At 38.2% G+C, this 21,265-nt stretch overlaps 1 gene segment (V, D, J or C); it reads left to right on the top strand.

Moving 5' to 3' along the window:
• The first annotated feature begins 3,516 nt into the window (after window positions 1–3,516).
• Window positions 3,517–12,757, top strand: LOC116099910. The segment is given in 3 exon segments: window positions 3,517–3,565; window positions 12,075–12,128; window positions 12,366–12,757. Coding segments are annotated over 3 exon segments (495 nt in total).
• The last annotated feature ends 8,508 nt before the right edge of the window (window positions 12,758–21,265 follow it).

Raw genomic sequence — 21,265 nt, 5'->3', positions numbered from 1 at the left:
ATCCCCAAACACAGAAAATTAAGTATTGTATTCAAATGTACAATGAACCTTTTCTAGAACAGTCCATGTTTTTAATCTTAGAAAAAATTTGACACATTTGTGTGATTTCCAATTTCATTGTAGCTGAATTATATTCCTTGCACATACGTACCACTTTTATTACCCATTCATCTGTTGATAGACACAAGGTTTATTTCAATACTTATTATTATGAATAGATCAGCGTGGGAGTATATCTATTTAGTGATAATTTACATTTGTTCATGAATATAGCTACTGATAGAGGAGCTGAATTGTATGGTAATTCCATGTCTTGTTGAGGACTGTCCATACTGTAGTCTTCAGTTTCTATATCAGGTTGCAGTCCCTTCAGCAGCATATACTGCTTATACTTTCTATAAGTCACCCCACCATTTCTAGTCATTTTCATGATTTCCTATTATTAATTGTTCAGGTGAAGTAAGTTTTATGTTTTTGATTTAGTTTCTATCATTGTTAAAAATGAGAAGAATCTGTGAACCACAAAAAATCATCTAGAAATCATTAACCATCTTCAGAACTATATAGGTTATTGACACTTTGAGACTTTTTTATTAGATATTTGCTTTATTTACATTTCAAATGTTATTCCCTTTCCTAGTTTCAACTCAGAAACCCCCCTATCAGATCCATCCTCCCCCTGATTACCTACCCACCCACTCCCACTTCCTAACCCTGGCATTTTCCTACACTGGGGCACAGAGCTTTCACAGGGTCAAGGGCTTTTTCACCCTTTGATGAGCAACAAGACCATCTTCTGCTACATATGCATCAAGAGCCATGAGTCCCACAATATGTACTCTTTGGTTGGTGGTTAGGTTCTTGGGAGCTCTGGGGGTACTGGTGAGTTCATATTGTTGTTCTTCCTATGGGGATGCAAACCCCTTTGCCTCCTTGGTTCCTTTCTTTAGCTCTTCCATTTGGGACCCTGTGCTCAATACAATGGTTGGCTGCAAGTCTCCACCTTTGTATTCATCAGGCACTATTAGAGCCTCTCATGAGACAGCTATAACAGGCTTCTATCAGCAAGCACTTGTTGGCATCCAGAATAGTATCTAGGTTTGATGACTGTATATGGGATGGATTCCCAGGTGGTACAATCTCTGGATGGTCATTCCTTTAGTTTCTGCTCCATACTTTGTCTTTGTAACTCCTTCCATGGGTATTTTGTTCTCCCATCTAAGAAAGACCAAAAAATTCATACTTTTGTCTTCCTTCTTCTTGAGGTTGGTTTGTGAATTGTATCTTGGGTATTCTGAGCTTCTGGGCTAATATCAATGAGTTCATACCATGTGTGTTCTTTTGTGATTGGGTTACCTCACTCACAATGATATTTTCTAGTTCCATCCATTTGCCTATGAATTTCATGAATTCATTGTTTTTAATAGGTGAGTAGTAGTCCATTGTGTAAATGTATCACATTATATGTATCCATTCCTCTGTTGAAGGACATCTGGGTTCAACAGGCAGTCAGCATGTAGAACACAAATTGATCCATTTTTATCTCTTTGTACAGAGCTCAAGTCCAAGTTGATCAAGGACCCCTACATAAAATGAGATATGCTGAATCTAATAGAAGAAAAAGTGGGAAAGAGGCTCAAACACATGGGCACAGAGGAAAAGTTCCTGAACAGAACACCAAGGGCTTATGCCCTAAGATCAACAATCAACAAATGTGACCTCATAAAATTGAACAGCTTCTGTAATGTGACAGACACTGTCAATAGGACAAAAGATCAACCAATAGATTGAGAAAAGCTCTTTACCAACCCTACATCTCATAGAGATGTATCCAATATATACAAAGAATTCAGGAAGTTAGACTTCAAAGAACCAAATAACCCTATTAATAATGGGGTACAGAGCTAAACAAAGAGTTCTCAACTGAGGAATATGGAATGGCTGAGAAGCACCTAAAGAAATGTCCAACATCCTTAGTCATCAGGGAAATGCAAATCAAAACAATCCTGAGATTCCACCTCATACCAGTGAGAATGGCAAGATCAATAACTCGGTGACAGCAGATGCTGACAAGGATGTAAAGAACCACTCCTACATTTCTGGTGGGAATGCAAGCTGATATAACCACTCTGGAAATCAGTTTTGCAGTTCCTCAGGAAATTATACGTAGTACTACTTGAGGACTTGGCTATACCACTCCTGGGCATATACCCAGAAAGTGATCCAACATGTAATAAGGACAGATGTTCCACTATGTTAATAGTAGCCATGTGTATAATAGCCAGAAGCTGAAAAGAACCCAGATGACTCTCAACAGAGGAGTGGATACAGAAAATGTCATATATTTATATAATGGAGTACTACTCAGCTATTAAAAATGATTAATTCATGAAATTCTCAGGCAAATGGATGGGACTAGAAAATATCATCGTGAGTGAGGTAACCCAATCACAAAAGAGCACACATATTATGCACTCACTGATAAGTGGATAATAGCCCAGAAGTTACGTATACCCAAGATACAATTCACAGACCACATGAAGCTCAAGACGAAGGCAGACCACAGTGTGAATACTTAGGTTTTTCTTAGAAGGGGAATCAAAATATCCATGGGAGGGGATACAAAGACAATGTTTGGAGCAGAAACTTAAGGAAAGGTCATCCAGTGACTGTCCTACCTGGGGACCCATCCTACATACAGTACCAAACCTAGACATTATTGTGGAAGCCAAGAAATGCTTGTTGACAGAAGTCTGACTTAGCTGTCTCCTGAGAGGTTCTGCCAGAGCCTGACCAATATAGATGTGGAGGCTTACAACCAATCATTGGACCGAGCATGGGACCCCAATTGAGGAGTTAGGTGAAGGACTGAAAGAGCAGACGGGGTTTACAACCCCATAGGAACAACAATAATATCAACCAATCAGAGCCCCCCCAGAGCTTCCATGGACTAAACCACCAATCAAAGCATACACATGGAGGGACTCTTGCCTCTAGCTCTATATATAGCAGAGCATGTCCTTAACTGGCATCAATGGGTAAGGAGAACTTTGGTCCTGTGAAGGATTGATTTCCCAGAGTGGGGGAATGTTAGGGTGGTGAGGTGGGAGTGGGTGGTTGGGTGGGGGAGCACCCTCATAGAAGCAGGGGTAGTGGGTAGCATGTGGGGTTTGTGGAGAGGAAACCAGAAAGGGGCTAACATTTGAAATTTAAATAAATAAAATATCCAATAGAAATAATAATTATAATAATAAAGATGTAATGGAAAAAGGTCAACTTAACTCCAAAGACAAACACATCAGACTGACATCTGAACTCTCACAGGAAATATTAAAGCAAAGAAAAGCATTAGAAAATATATTTTAGGTCCAGATGGTATGTAATTACTAAATAAGTTACCTATGTCTAACAAATTATCTTTTAAATTGAAGGAAAATAAGGACATTACCAGACAATTACAAACTAAGGCAGTTCATGATCTTGAAGATAGCACTACAGAAGACACTATAAAATACTATGCACTCCGGGAACAAGAAAGAGCATCTCAATCATGAGAGCACAAATGGTAATGTCATGTGAAGAAGAGGTGAACAGTGATTATAAGGAAAGGAGTCCAATGTGTACAAAACTGGATGTCAAGAAACTAGAATCTAGTTGAAGAGTAGGGAAAAAGGAATACAAACAAACCAACAAATAACAAATAAACAAACAACAATTCATCAAGAAGCCACAACAAATTTATAGGTATTAGCAATCATTTCTTAACCTTAAATGACCTCAATTCAGCTATAAAGGTACATATGTTATTGAACTAAATTTGAAAACTGTACTCAACAGTTTTCTCTGAGAAACAAACCTTGCTATTAATGATACTCTACATGAGGAGAGTTAAATTATTGAAGTAAATATACTAGGAGAGTGGGAGCCCAGCCAAGCTGGTTCAGCTCTGCTGATATCTGGTTCAGTAGAATCCAAACCTACACTGCTATTAACAAATAAAGAAAATAAAGAGTCACGCAAAGTACATAACAATTACAAATATATTCACACAAAATGATGGAGCTTCAATGAAAACAAATAAGCAGATACAATGCACATAGAAGGTCAGTTATATCAAGATACAACAACAGAGAGTAATTTTAGTACACCACTCTCATTGTTGACTGTAATTTAAAAGCACCATAGACACTTTAGAATTAAACTGCAGAAGAAATGAATGGACACAACAGACATCTAAATTATATCACATCAATCATGTATACTATACATCATTCTTTGCAGACCACTGAACCATCTAAATAACAGACTCTGTTCTAAACCACAAAGTAAGTCTTAACAAGGATAAGAGAATCTAAATGCAACTAGAAACTAGCACAGAGAGAAATTCTAGGAACTACATAATTATTTAGTAAGCACAGTAGCCTCTTGTATTACCATTGATTTATTGAGAAGTCATGGAGAAAAAACCAATTCCTAGAATCAGATGAAAATGACAAAACAGCATCCTAGCATCTTTGTGACATAGTTATGTGATGCTGAAAGGAAAATATATGGCTTTGAATGCCTGTATTGAATACACAAGAACTCAATTAAATGACCAAATGAATTTGGTCAAATAAGAGATGCCAAATAAGTACCTAGTTACTTGCCTCAGGTTCTAGAACAAGATCAACCCATACCCAAAGCAGTAAATTGAAAGAGGTGGTAAATATTAGGTCAGAATTGAATGTCAGATTTTGAGTTATCTTAATATCTTCAGAATATCCTTAAAGAATAAGACAAAAGTGTGAGGTCATGTGAAATTATTAGCCACTTAAATATTTTTGAAAATTTCATACTATCTACTTGGTGGGTTTGTTTTACATAACCAAAATATCTGAATATTTTGAAATGGAACTCAAAGTTTGCATGCTATAAAAGGCCTTTCCCATAGTATTTCAGTCTTTGTTTGTTAAAATTGCTACCAGAGCCTTTGTTCCTGTTTTTGTTTGGTTATTTTCAGTGTGTGTGTGTGTGTGTGTGTTCTTTTTCACACAAATACACTATTCTTGCCGCATCTTATGTGATGGTTATGAGAAACACTATTTTGCTATTTTGTGCTAGATACCAATTTTAAATTTGTAGAACATAAGCCCCTAGCCCTTTCCCCCTTCTCAAAATTGTAAGACTGTTATGAAATGATCATCTACTTGATTATGTTCTGTAAACTTCACTTATGAACCCAGGGTGTGAGGTAGTTTCTCACTCAGCTCCAAATTCCATAGGAATGAAGTCCTTGTGACTCACCTTTGAAATTCTTCTCTTTATGGGGGCCTTAGTTCCAAATCTGACCACAGGGACTAAGAACAACTGTAGCTTAAAAATAAAAAGTTGGGAGTCTCATCCTCATCTCTGTCACAGAAAACCAGCTGCAATCTCCATATTCCCTCTGACATGACCCCAATGGGAAATAAAGATCTGTTCCTTCCACACTCCTTTCCTTAGCACATTCCATTAAATCATCTCACAGCAACAGCAGACATTAACTAGAAATAGACCAACCTAGCTACTCATGGACACATCCCCAAATTCCAGCAACACCTGTAAGCTAACTCACATCATGTGCCTGCCAGAAAATCAGGTAGGGTGCCTGTAGGCCTTATTTTTTTTCTCTGTTTCATCAGATAAAAGCACTCCAGCCAAATCTCATTTCCAGGCCTTCAACATAATACCTTTGGCAATCTTTTCTGCCACCTTTCATATCCTATGGATCTTACAGATCATCCTTTTTTAGCATTGCTACCCCAACTTGTTGCTCAGCTCCAAACATCAAACCAGCAGGCATTCCTTGTTAACGCAAAGGCCAATAAGTAGGCTGAAGTCAGACCCACAATTCTCGTACTACTCCTAAGTTCCAATTCTCCTAGTCTCATCCTCAGTTCTGTAGCAGGAATACTGTTGTGGTCTTGCTTTCCTCTCTGACCACATCGCTAAGGGTCAATACCTTTTCAGCCAGCCTTCTTTCCTACAACTTGTTTCAATATCTCAGCCTTGAACATCAACAGGAATTCCCTGTGAATACATCATCTAAGCTGAGAAGGAAAGTTGTGACACCCCATGCCTCTGACTCTGGGACTGTACAGGTCGAGCAGAGCTTGAATATTTGCCATTATAGGCAGGCTAAACAAACTTCTAACAATAGGCTTTATCAGTCTGAAAAGAGACATCTGTCTTGGCTGCAGGTGCAAGCTTTGATGTACTGGAAATAATGAGCTGACAAGATATAAAAACTTACCGGATTGGAATTGCACCTGACTTCTCTGTGAGATTCTAAAAGCAAGAACTATCTGTACAATGTCCATCAGATCATAAGAAACCCCAGATCCCAGCCCAGGTTTCTTACCCAGCAAGATTTTCAATCAATATTGATGGATAAAAAAATTTAAACAATAACTTTCTACAAATCCAGACCTTTAGAATATGCTAGTAGGAAAACTCCAACCTAAAGAGGTTAAGTACACCCATGAAAACAAAGAAAATGAGTAATATCACACCACCAAAATCAAAAGAAGGGAAATAAAGACACAGAGACACATACACATACACACATGTACACATACTGCCACATAAAAGCACCACCGCCACACTCACCACCATTACCCCCAGGAATAACAAACTAAGAAAAATTAACTATCATTGGTTATTAATGTCTCTGAGTCTAAAAGACCATAATTTCCCAGTTAAAATATCCATAATGTATGCAAACAAAATTCATTCTTCTTCTATATCCAAAAATCACACTTCAACATCCAGGATAAATATCATCCCAGACTAAAGGATTAGAAAAATATATTCCAAGCAAATGGACCTAAGAAAGAAGCTGGTATAGCTATTTGAATATCCAATGAAATAGACTTCAAAATAAAAGCAATAAAAGCAAACAAAAAGAAAAACAAAAAAAATAATGAAGACTAGATACTCATTAAAGGAAAAAATCCAAAATGATGACATTTCAATTATTAAGATCTATATCCCAAACACAATACCATCCACAGCTGTATAAGAAACACCAGTGCAGATTAAATAACATATTGACTCTCATACTCATAGTGGAATACTTTAATACCTCGTTCTTATCTACAGACAGGTCATTCAACAAAAATCAACCAGAGAAATACTGGAGCTAATAGATGCTATAAAGCAAATGGACCTAAAAGATATCTACAGAACGTTTGAGTAAAACACAAAAGAATATATCTTTTTCTCTGCCCCTCAGGGTACTTCCTTCAAAATTAATCACATGATCAGATAAAAGAAAATTGAAATAACTGCCTGTACCCTATCAGAATGCCATGGATTAAATCTTAATATCAACACTAACAGAAATAACAGAAAGTTTAGGTAATTGTACAAACTCAACATTGCCTGACTGAATGAAAAAGATGAATTTTTGCAAAAATCAACAAGATAGCCAACCCTTATCCAAAGTAATAAAAGGGTGCAGAAAGAACATCTAAATTTGCAAAATTCAAAAAATTTAAATGAAGATATAATAACAGATACCAAGGAAATCCAGAGAATCATAAGGACATAATTTTAAAAATTGTGCCCAATCCAAATTAGAAAACCTAAAAGAAAATGACAAGTTTCATGGTCAGTAATAATTACCAAAGTTAAATCAAGATTAACAGTTTAAATAGACGTAGAACTGCAGTGAAGTAGAAGTAATCATTAAAAAACTCCCAACTAAAATAGCTCCAGGCTAGATAGTTTAGTTCAGAATTATTTCATTCTTTCAGAGAAGAAATAACACCAATAAGTAGCAGTGAGGAGTGGGGAACTGGGGATAGCTACTAGCAAGTCCCAGATATCAGGGAAGCAAGAGGTTCCTAGAACCCAATGTATATGACATTAGCCAAAATACCCAACAAAGGAGAGATGGAACCTATAGAGACTACCTCCGGTAGATAGGCAGAACCCCCAGTTGAGGGATGGAGCCACCCACCCATCTCAAAATTTTTAACCCAGAGCCATTCCTGTCTAAATGAGACAGTGACAAAGAAATGGAGCAGAGATTGAAGGGAAGGACATCCAGAGATGGCCTCCAAATATTGCCACTCCCTTGGCCAGGTGTATTTAAACTATGACAACCAATATACTTCAAATTATTCCACAAAATAGAAAGAGAAGGCACATTGCCTATGTTATTTTTTTGAGAAATACGACAACTGAAAATTAAGGGATTGCACATCAGAAAGGGAGAAGTCACACTACATTTTTTCAGATGATATAATATGTATTAGAGGCCTAAAAGTTCCACCAGTGAACTTGTACAGCTAATTTACACTATCAGTGAATGACTGGATACAAGTTTATCTTCAAAAACATAGTTACTGTCCTATGTACAAATAACAAATGAACTAATAAAATTACAAACCAGAGAAGCAAAGCCCTTCAAAATGCTCTCAAATGATATAAAACATGTTGGGGGTAACTCTAACCAAGTAAGTGAGAGATATATATGATAAAAATTTGAAATCATTGAAGAAATAAATCAAGGATACAAGATGTAAAAATGTCTTATGCTCATGCATCAGTAGGTTTAACATAGTAAAGATGGCCATCCTTCCAACAGCAATTTAGAGATTCAATACAATCCCTATCAAAATTCCAACATAATTCTTTATAGACATTGAATGAATAATTCTCAACTTCAAATAGAAAAACCAAACCAATCAACCAACAAACCAAACCAACCGATCAGCCAACTAACCAATTAATCAACCAACCAACCAACCAACCAACCAACCAACTGACCAAGCAACCAGGCAACAAACCAACCAACCAACCAACAAACCAACCAACCAACCAACCGACCAACCGACCAACCAACAACAACAACAAAAAATCCCAGGATAGCTAAGGCAATCCTGACCAATTTACAAAAACAAAACAAAACAAAAGAAAACACACACACACACACACACACACACACACACACACACACACACACACACAAACTGCTAGAGGTCTCACCATTCCTGATTTCAAGTTGTACAACAGAGCTGTAGTAATAAAAACTGATGCATGTCTTTTGCATCAAAACTGACATGTTGATCAATGGAATCAAATATAAAACTCAAACATAAATCCCCATACATATTAACACCTGATTTATGATAAAGAAGACAGAAATGCACACTAGAAAACAGACAGCATATTCCACAAATGGTGTTGGTTAACGTGGATGTCTGTAGATAGAAGAATGCAAATAGATCTATAATTATTGCCATTCCCCAAATTCAAGGTCCAGTGGATCAAAGACCTCAACATAAAACTAAATACACTGAATCTGATAGAGAAATTGGAGAATAGCTTTCAACATACTGCCAAAGAAGATGAATTTCTGAACAGAACACTGATATGGCAGGCACTACAATGAAAGAATAAACAGAACTCTAAGAAATAGAAAAGCTAGTATTACCCTCACAGATTTTTGGTAATTTCAACCATCCTCTGTTCTAGCTTGTCCCAGATATGCCTCCAACTTGATGTGCCAATGTTAAGTGATATCCCTAAGAAGCCACCCTTTTTCAGAGGAGAAGATGAGGAGGGGTAGATGAGGTAGAGAGGAAAAGTGAGAGGGAGGGACTAGGAAGAGAGAAGGAGCAAGCTGTAATAAAGGTGTAAAGTAAATAAACAATTTAAACAATAATAAAAAAAACTCTATAAAGCAAAGAACACCATCAGTCAAAGAAAGCAGCAGCCTACAAAATAGGAAGTGATTTTAATCCACTTGACATCCACTAGAGGACTAATTGAAAATCTCTAAAGAACACAAGAAACTAGCTATCAAAAAATGAAGTAATCCAATGAAAATGGGTCAGAGATCTAAACAGATAATTCTCAATAGACAAAATGCAAGCAGCTGAGAAATACTTGAAATATTCAACATCCTTAGCTATCTTGGAAATGCAACTCGAAACCACTTTGAGATCCTATCTCCCACCTGTCATAATGGATAATAAAAATAACAATTTTAACAACAAATAACACCAGCTCATGCTGATGAGGATGTGGAGGAAGGGGCACACAGTTCCATGGTGGGCAAGGGTGAAAAGGTGCCTTTATGGAAATTGATAAGGCAGTTCCTCAGAAATTTGGGAGTTGAGCTATCTCAAGACCCAGTTATTCTCCATCCATTGCTCAATGATGCTTACTTTGGCTTTATTTAGAAAAATTAGACACTGGAAACAAGCTAGATGTTCTCAACTGAAGACTGGATAAAGAAAATGTGGTACATTTACACAATGGGTAGTATTCAGCAGTTAAAAATATGACATCATGAAATTTGCTAGCAAATAGAGGGAAAAACACCATCCTAAGTAAGGGTATGTGAACCCAGAAAGAAATATTCAAGATATTAGCTAATTAAGCTAATGATAACTGAGCTACCATCCTTAGATCCAAATGTTTAGTTAGCAGAGTGGTTAAAGAGGAACATAAAGCTCTCCTTAAAGGGGGTGGGTAGAATAAATTTAGCTTGTGGACCATAAGTGGATGCAAATGGGAGTGAGGGGATGCAGAAGGGGGAGATGAGGTAGAACAAGAGAATTTGGGAGAGAGAGATGGAATATGTGGGCTTTGGGGAGTTGGTATGGAACCCAGTGTAGGTGAAATTTCACTCCACAAAACTGAAGGATATGACTTTGTGTTGATAGACTCTTCCAGCATTTATATATCTTTTTATGAGTAAATTTAAGGTTTATGAAAGGGAAAAAACAAGGCTCCATGTAAACAATATCCTAATACAATCTATGCATTCCTTAAAAACAAAGTGATCAGGCTGGACAGATGGCTCAGTAGTTAAGAGCACTGATTGCTCTTGCAGAGCTCCTGAGTTCAATTCCCAGCAATCACATGGTGTCTCACAACTATCTGTAATGGGATCTGATGCCCTCTTCTGGTGTGCCTGAAGACAGCTACAGTGTACTCATATAACTAGATAGATAGATAGATAGATAGACAGACAGATAAATAAATAAATAAATAAATAAATAAATAAAACCAAACTGATCAACTGACTTTAAAGATAACGGATACATCAGGTAATGATAGTTTTATGGACCACATACAATTGTTCATGTTCAGTGTGTGTCACTTTACAATTATAATATCCTCTTGATGGATTGTCCCATTTTATTAGTGACTCTTCTATTGTAATAAAACACCATGATCAAGGCAACTTATAAATAAAGGTTTATTTCTGCTTTCATCAAGAGTAATTGATTGCAGAATGGAGATAACAAGCAGAAGATATGTTAGCTGGACCAGAAGCTGTGGGTTCACATCTAGATATGTATGTATGTATATATGTATGTATGTATGTATGTATGTATGTATGTATGTATGTATAGATACAATGTGTGAATCCTAATGGAGGTAGGGATGGCTGAGAAACATCATGTAAGTGCTTAAAATCAAACCTGAATTCTCTGTAAGAACAGGTGCTGTTAACCTGCAAGCTGTCTCTGAAGCCCCAAATTTTCTTTTTAATGTTTATCTTTCTTAAACTTCTCTGTTGCCTGTCTCCTCCCTCACTTCACTTCCCTCCCCAATCCAAACTTGGTCTCCTATTCTTCATCCTTTCTTTTCTTTCCCTTCTCTCCTTTCACCTCTCTTCTCCCTCTCCCTTTCTTTCCATCCTTTTGTTGTTTTCACTCCTGTTTCTTACTCTGCTTTCGTTGCCCAGAATGTTTATTGTTTCCTTAGGATTGTCAATCAGTAGTATTTCTACTATTATAAAACTCAGCTGTTTATCAATGTCTTTGATAGTGAATTGAAGGCTGTCATGAGATCATACAGACATTTGTGGTTTGAGAGTTCTAAGTTGGTCATTGCGCTTCCTTCCCAGTGATTCCTTATTCTCTTTTATGGCATTTTTAGTTATTTATTTAAGGTGGAAACTCTTACACCCCAGTGCTCAGGCAATTACTTCCTTATTTGATGAGTGCTTTGCATAGGTCCTTACAGGTCAGCCCAGCTGCCCATGTTTTATAAACCAGGCCTTTGCTGTAAGAACTGAAATACATCAGAAAGACAGGGGCATCAAGATGAAGTCACAGACCCAGGTCTTCATATTCCTTCTGGTCTGTGTGTCTGATAAGAAATTTAAAAAGTATTATAGTATCTTCAAAGTAATTTATTTGTAGAAAAATAATCATAGTTTTAATAATAATCATACATAGGATATAATAGCTATTTCCTGTAAGATGCCAATAGTAGATATTCATAATGCCATCAGAAAAAAATCTTTTAAAATTTCAATGTTGTATCAGGAACTTTATGTGTGTATATGTGTATACTCATTATTTATCTGATTGCAGGTGCTCATGGGGACATTGTAATGTCCCAGTCTCCTGAATCCCTGCCTGCATCAGTAGGAGATAGAGTTACCATAACCTGCAAGGCCAGTCAGAGTGTGAGTACTAATGTAGCCTGGTACCAAAAGAAACCAGAACAGTCTCCTAAACTGCTGATCTACTATGCATCCAGTCGGGAATCTGGGGTCCCTGATCACTTCACAGGCAGTGGATCTGGGACAGACTTCACTCTCACCATCAGCAGTGTGCAGGCTGAAGACATGGTTGTTTATTTCTGTCAGCAGCATTATAGCACTCCTCCCACAGTGCTTCAGCCTCCTACACAAACCTCCTTGAGAGTCCCACCAGCTGCCTGTCCCACATACAGCTGCGGCTTTGCACACTTCTCTGCCTGAGAGCAGCTATGCTTGATTCATTAGTGAAAAGCTCAGGAGAAATTCAGTGAACAGATGGCCACTTACAAATTGGAAGTTTCTTATGGGAAAAGAAAGACATTTGTGTTTGTTTTTCATTTCTTCAGTAATAATTTAGCACAAACTCTGTCTCTTGAACTTGGTAAAATCTTTATTTTATAGTTCATGAATGAAGAAGCTGAATTCATATCTCCATGGATTGAATTCAAGAACCTGGTAGGCAACATTTCCAGGAAGAGAAACTAATCTGGAAGAGAACTGGCTTTGCCTTTCTAAGCTCCTATAATTCTTCCTCACTCTTGGGCTCCTTGTATATTTTCTCAACTTCTCTTTCCTAAAAAACTTACTTATTGACATATATAATGTTAGGTTTCATAAACCAAAAATTGAGAAAGTATATCATCTCCTTTGAAAATATTCTTTCCCCTTGTTTTCTGCTCTCTGACTCTTCCCTATTCCTTCAACTACCCTCCTTCTTTCCCCTATTATCCACTATATTTTAAGTAGCATATAGATATGCTCCCCACATTGAAACATACATACATACACAAACATACACACACACACACACACACACACACACACACACACACACAAGCAAACAGACATACAACCTTTTTATGTATCTATAAAAATCTAGGATTCATAAATTGAGAGCCATAAAAGAACAAAAATCCCAGAGCTGGGCATGGGAGATCTCCTTGTTAACTCTTGGTCTGTGGAGTTCAAGAGATTCTCCCAAATCAATATAGGATCTGGCAGCTGTCTGTTTACTTGCAAGACTTTGAGTAGAAATAAGACCTTATTTCTTAAGATACTACATGTATTTGTCATAGAAGTTGCAGAAATCCATCTGGAACTGACCTGGAAGTCTCCTGCATGAGAGATATCTCTGTAAGTATTGGAAGGTACTATGCAAGTCACTAAGAGGGAAAAGAATCAACAGTTCTTTCTGAGTATAAAGTTTATAAAATATAAATAATAATGACTGACTCAGGAGGATAACCTCAATATTTCAATGATAGCCCCCCCCCTTTTTTGTAACTAGTAGTAACCTATTTGAACTTAAGGTTTTCTAAGTGTGAGGGTACTCATGTCTGGTACTGTAAAGTTAGGCCACTACTTGTGCCTGAAGTATTCATACCCTAGAAGTAAGGCTACTGCTGCTATTTTCCTAAGCCAATATAAGTACTAAGTGTGAACTAAATAATTACATTTGTACCTATAGATAACTGTAGCTCTCATTCCTCATCAAAGAAGCTTCTCTTTTTCAACAAAAAGTATCGCAGAGATCTATAGTTTCATAATGCAGAGAATGACTATGAATTGCTAGCCCCAACCACTAACACTACAAGCCTCTGTTCATAAATCTATAACCCAATGCCTCCACCTAAAACTCAGAGAATATGGAGAAAGAGAGACCTGAAGTCATGAGCCTGAGGGCCAGAACATCTTATCTACATGCTTGTAGACATTTAAGATAAGCTGCACCCACCCATGAACCTCAAATTTATAGTTACCTAAACAAGAACAGCAATTGACACACAATATGAATGCAGGGAATTTCACAAGATGCTCCCCCTAGATGAAGAGCTAGAGTCAACAAATGTCTTCTGAGAAAAGGAGAATTGGTTTTTCCAGGAATGAGTTTCCAGTGAGTCATCCACTTCCCAGTGATAATAAGCATTGCACAAACCTATACTGGAACAACACTAAGAGAAATCATTTGTGTGTATGTGTATGTGTGAATAATAATTAAACTAGAAGTCCTAAATTGAAGGGACTTGGGATCACATGAGAAGAGTTGGTAGAGAATAGAGAAGGAGGGGTGGAAGTGATAAAATTATGCTCTTCATGAATCATATTCTGAAAAAAATTAAAAGCACATTTTCTTATTGTTATTTATGATTAATCATATTTTCATGCATTAACTTATGTATTTGTTCAATCTGCAATTTAAAACAACTGTCTAGGTATAATCAGTTCTTATACATCCCCTGCAAAAGTATTTCTGACACATAGCCACAAAACTGCAATTCCTTGATTATCCTCCTATGACAATCATTACATTCTAACAATACTGCAGGTGTGCCAACCTCACTAGCCTAAGAGAAACACTCACAGAGAGAACTTTTTATACATGCACACACACTATTCATCCTGCTACTAGGTCAAGCACTCTGAGCCTACAATTCCGACATTGTCAAGTGTCTATCTACTCTGAGCCCTGCTGACCCACTCTCACACTTTATCTTTAAAAGAAATAAATCTAGCCATCCATAATACTGACAGGTATTATGAAAAATGAGTTTTCAGCCTTCTTGAACCTCTAAGATTGTGCCATTCTGAATGATCCCTGTTCAAGATTGACCTTTAGGAACAAAAGAATATGCTGATACCAGGAGTCTTCAAAATAACACACTACTCTCATGACACGACTCACTTTGTTCTTTTGTTTTCCAGAAAAAATGCCTATTTTTCTATAAAAACATGTTCATCCCATGTCAGGCCTGAGATCCTTGGGGACTCTGATCTCTTGCTGAGTCACTGACCCAAGCCAGCCCTGTAGCTTTGCACAGCCCATGGTGATTTTTGTGAGCTCAGAGCAAGGCCATAGCTCTGAGGACTTCTTCATAAGACAGCCTCAGTCTGTGCTGTCAGTCCTGGCCAGGACACGGCATGGACATGAGGTTTGCCACTCAGCTCTTGGTGTTGTTGCTCCTCTGATTCTCAGGGAAGTTAGCACAAGAAGGGCAATTTGCTTAGCTTGGCGCACTCATTCCTAAGGATTTGTCAAGTGATTTGTCTTGTCATGTGATCACTTAGTAGCTATGATTTTTGTCTTTAACTGCAGGTGGCTGATGTAACATCAAAATGATGCAGACTTCTACCCTGTATGTATCTCTGGGAGACACAATCACCATCAATTACCAGGCTAGTGAGGACATTCATACTATGTCATCTTGGTATCAACAGAGACCAGAGAAAAGCTCTTAAGCTCCAAATCTATGGTACAAATATCTTAGAATGCTACCTTCACTTTGTCTTACACACTATAATATTTGAATGCTTGAACTCGGTTCCTGTCCATCTCCCCAAGTAAGGAACAAAGATCCCTTATCTTGCTTTTGTAGTGAATTTTATCACAGCAAAAAAAGAGAGATTGGTGCACATTCTTATAAGCCTGGAAGTGGTTTCTTCACTCACACGGTTCTTCTGGAAATGGAGTACAACTGTACGGGTAAGATGGAGAGGAATATTGGATTTTGCATCATCATGATATCCCATTGAACTATTAACTAAAAATAGAATGTGATATGTGATTAAATACAAACACTGACTTGTTCCCATGATATTCTCTTCTTACTTGGATCAAATGATGTCATTTTCATGTGTAAGTAATTTTCTTTTCACCTCATTTTCAAGGAAGAACAGACTTTACAAGGCACAATCAATATTTAGAAGTATTTACACATTCTTCTTTCTCCATTGCCATCCTCTTTCTGAGTCAGTCTTTAGCCGAACACCTGTTTTTATTTTTTTCATGTATCTTTTTTGTTCTTTATCATGCCTATTTACTCATAAGGCATTTGTGATGCTAGAGATATGTCTCATTGTTTATGAGCCCTGGCTGTTCTTCAGAGGATCTAGGTTCAGTTCCAAGCACACACATGGTGGATCACAATTATCCATAACTACAGTTTCAGGGGATCTGACTCCCGCAACTGCCTTCTGCAGGCACCAGGAATGCACATTGAGCAGACATGCATCAAGCCAAAACAGTAATAGACATAAAAAAATTAAAAAGGTGACAGTTACAGCATCTCAATTTGTGCACCATTATGCCATCCAAAGTCGTTGAAGCTGATAGGTCTTCATAACAATGAATATAATGTTTTAATAATAACTTAAGAAAATGTTTTTGGGGGCTGGAGAGATGGCTCAGTGGTTAAGACTGTTCTTCCAGAGGTCCTGAGTTCAAAACCCAGCAACCACATGGTGGCTCACAAACACCTGTAATGGAATCTGATGCCCTCTTCTGGTGTGTCTGAAGACAGCTACAGTGTATTCATATACATTAAATGAATAAATAAATAAATCTAAAAAAAAAGGAAATGTTTTTGTCTTAAGTATATCCAGAAACAAGTGCCAAAGATATCTTAGCTATGACAGCTACTTTATGCTCTGTTCTCATCCTCACACACACACACACTAGGATAATCTGTACAGGCCTGAAGTGGAAACTTAAGGGTTCTTTGGAAAGTCAATTGGATGATGTTTTGCTGGAGCAAACATGAGAAGAAATGCTTTGTTAAGGTGGACACAGGTGTGAAAAGCTAAAGTAGGCTTGTGAAGGAATGTTTCACTGAAGCAGACACAGGAGAGAGGATATTCTGCCAAAGCAAACACATGAAAGGACACATGATAAAAGATTCTTTGCTAACGACACACATATATTGGTCCACTTTACATTGTGTAGTTGATCTGTATTTGTTGGGACTCCTTGGACTCAGGCTGATTGTATGAACATGCTGAGGAAAGACCTGTGCTGAGGTAAGACACATACTGAGGTAAGGCACGCCAAAGACGTATGATATTTGGAGGGTATAAATAGGACTCCAGAAAGTGACAGAGATAGAGCTTGCCTGAGAGAGGCACAGTCTAGAACTTCTCCTGGCATTCCTGTTGGTCCCTCTTGCTGACTTGAAATAAGTCTGAGGCCTGCCTGTCTCTGTTAGGTCTTGTCACTATTGTTACTAACCTCACTCTACAGAACGGGACTATTGAACTGCTGTCTGCTAACCTATGTACTGAATTGCTGATTTCCAGATAACACTGATGGGAGTTGCTCCAAAAACTTTTCTAAACAGGTCTACTTTTCCCCCCACCCGTTATCCTTTCCTCTGGTGGGTAGTGGGGTAACGGGAGGTTAAAGCATTTAAGAACCATCACTAAATGTGGGCCTGTGTGCTAGAGGCTTTCCACGAAGATCTCTGGCCTGGCCTGGTGGGAGAGCTCTAGCAAAGGGAAGTGCTGGAAGCCGAGTTCTCTCTAGCAGCTTGACCCGCTGCTGCTGACCTCAGCTCTGGCAGAGACACCAGAGCCAGGAGACTTGGGAACCAGGCACTTTCCTCCCCAGGAAACAAACATCTTCCTCCCTAAGAGAGTATCAAGCAAGCATTTTCTCTCCCCAGGAAGGTGTTAAATCAAGCACTCTCTCCCCTGAGAAAATGTTTACCTTATCCTGCTGAGAGGCGCCTGGAGCCATCTTCAGAAACAGCATCCTGAGATAAAGCTGCAATATATCTCGGGCCCCTTATCAAACACTCATCCAGATGTTCCCCCCTCTTTCTTTGTTCTAGCCGAATCCTCCTCCCTATTTCCCCTTTCTGTACGCTTATATATACTGGCCACTGGCCATCATTAAAGTGGGGCTTTGACAAAAGATTTGCTTGGCCTCCCTCTCCTTTTTGTTCCCGCTCATTCTATTTTCAGGCTGGTTCCCCTCGAAATCCACGAAATAACAAAGATTCCGCAGGTTGAGATAGGGAAGCAAGTATGGGCAGGGAGGGGAAGTCGCTTCCACTGCTCGAGTCTGCAGCTGTAGTTGGCCTTACCTCTATCTCTGCCATGTTGTTAGAGCCCCCAAGGTCTTAGCCTAGGTGCGCGACCCCACAGAACACAGCTTGATGACAGATCCCTGCAATGGCTAGAGGTTTATTGATCCGACACACATGTGGGGTTGCTCAGCCTTGCAGGAAGAGTCAACCTGGAGCTCAAAAAGCATACATCTTTTATACCTTCTTTGCAAGGGGGTTGAACTATATTATGATTGGTCAGCAAAGCAGCAACATATTTCAAACTCATAATGTCACGGGAAATTTTGGCAGGGAATTTTGGTGATAAGGTTGTTGATAGTTCGGGATCCAGTAGAGGGAGGGGCAGGGGGTTATTCCAAGAACAGTTATTTTTGTTTGTCTTAGCTTGGTCAGAATAGCCTGGTCATTCTGACCACTAAAACTTTGTTTTTACATTTTCAGAACCTTGTTTTTACATTCCTAAGAACTGTGTTTCCTCAGTGTCTTCCAGGCCGCTCAGTTGCTTTATGCTACCCTGCCCTGGGCTGGGCCATTGAGAGGCTGACTAGCCAGTGAGGAGTACAGCACAGCTTCAGGCCATGCTTCGGGAGAATAGACCTCTTCTCCAAATATAATAACGTTTACAACAAAAGGCTCAGACAGTGGGATAGATCTTTTGCACACCTTTAATTCCCTGGATAAGATTTATATACAGTTTTGGGAGTGATTCAGATTTCAAGAGCAGGTATTTTACATTGGTTTGAGCTGAGACCTTGGGGAATCATTATTTGCATTTAAGAAGGCTTGGTGCTGCTAATATGTGACCAATATTACACACCTCTCTGAGGAAGGCCTGTGAGGGGTTGTGACTGAAACAAGAGCCAGGGACCCAGGAGGTATGGTTGAACACCTTCCATCCCATGCAAGCAGAAATTACCACCCACCGGGTCTCCAGAGTTCCAGACCTTTTACTCAACTGGGACCAGGTTGCCTGCGTAGACTACTGCCCCACAATTAAAAATAAGCTTTAAAAAATTAAATTATACAAGCCCTCCTGAGAAAAGCACTACCTGTGGGCTCTAGGTTCCTTAACCAATCAAGTTTTTGTTCATGGCTGTCACTCTGTATATGTGCCTCTTGTATCTTGAATGCAGTAGTAAACTTGTATATCCTCAGGTATCTTGATATCTTCACAAAGAATGATATGTCAATGTTAGAAAATCTTCCTGTATTTACTATTTTCTGACAAATATGTTAGGTAGCCACAGCCATTCGTCCAAAGGAAAAAAATGATTTTATGTGCTGGAACAGAAAAGCTGAGTTCATTCAGCCTCAGGATAATTTGCATCTCAGATGTATATTACTGTGGCCTCCATCCACAATGGTGTCCATGGAAGAGGGTTCTTTGCTCCAGGAGCTCCAGGTCACCAGCTTCAGACTTCCTAATTCCAAAGCTGAGAGCAAATTAATCAGCATTGCTTTTAGTCAGCAAGTTTATAGTCTAATCAAAGACAACAGAAATAAATGCTCCAGGATGTACTGTAGGGCTCTTTAGATTATATGTAATGTAACTTGGAATTTTTGTGTTTTTAGTTTCCATGCTCTCCCCTTATTCTGTGAGAAACAGAAATCTTTGGATTTGTAAGGCTGCTATCTCCATGTGTTCAATATTAATGAGCATTAGTAAATGACACAAAAGCATGTTCTGAGTTCAGTGCAGCTGTCACGAAGCAAAGAATAAAGTTTAATGAGGATTGAGAGCTCATGGCAACTTGGTAGACACTGATGGGGATAGCTATTCACATGTCATACTCTTGAACGTAATATTGGGAACTTCCTAAATCCACGTACTGTATGACACATAAGAGAGGTGATAGCAGTTTCAGAGGATATCTGAATAATCTTATCAGAAATTATTTAACAGGCTGGAGAGATGGCTCAGTGGTTAAGAACATGAACTGCTCTTCTAGAGGTCCTTAGTTCAATTCCCAGCAACCACATGGTGGCTCACAACCATCTGTAATGAGATCTGATGCCCTCTTCTGGTGTGTCTGAGGATAATTATGGTGTCCTCATAATAAAATAAATAAATCCTTTAAGAAAAGAAATTATTTAACATTTTATACCTGAAAAGTGATGTATAAGACAAAAGGGAACACATATTGTTTAAATGCATATTTATTTTTCAATAATATTCTTGGTTTAGTGGTAATATTTTAACATCAGATAAATAAGTTAGTTTGGATAGATAATGTCATTAGTTGCCTTGTAACCAGTTGATTAATAATAGTACATAGGGCTGGAGAGGTGGCTTAGGGGTTAAGAGCACTGACTACTCTTCTAGAGGTCCTGAATTCAATTCCCAGCAACCACATGGTGGCTCACAACCATCTGTAATGGGATCTGATGCCCTTTTCTGGTGTGTCTGATAAAAACAGCAGCAGTGTACTCACATACATAAAATAAACAAATAAATCTTTAAAAAATTTTAAGAAATAAAAATAATAATAATACATAGTTTTGAAAGATTACCTCCATGCATAGATTAGCCTGGCCTAGGATTTTTTATGTACCCAAGGCAATCCATACTCTCATGATTCTCCTGCTTTGGTTTCCCCAATTCTGTGAATCTCCACTCCTGCCATGATATTTTATTTATTTACCTTTATTTTATAATTTAGAGTTCACTAATTTGAAGTCCTGGCAGGTTCAGCATTTATGTTTCTGCTATTGATTTCCACTCATACTCATTTTTTTTTGATTGGCAACAGTCTCAGATGCAGTGGTCTATTGGTCTCTGTAAGATCTTTACTTGGATTAGTATGGCTGTGCTTCCTTGTGCAGAGACCTTTAAACTATTCATGATGTCAGAAAGACCATCTTAATGAACCCAGATTCAGTGCTGCTAATT

Source organism: Mastomys coucha, unplaced genomic scaffold, assembly GCF_008632895.1.
Source record: "Mastomys coucha isolate ucsf_1 unplaced genomic scaffold, UCSF_Mcou_1 pScaffold20, whole genome shotgun sequence".
In the NCBI taxonomy this organism is placed as follows: Eukaryota; Metazoa; Chordata; class Mammalia; order Rodentia; family Muridae; genus Mastomys; species Mastomys coucha.
The sequence above is the reverse complement of the archived record's forward strand: the minus strand, read 5'-3'. Positions and strand labels throughout refer to the sequence as shown.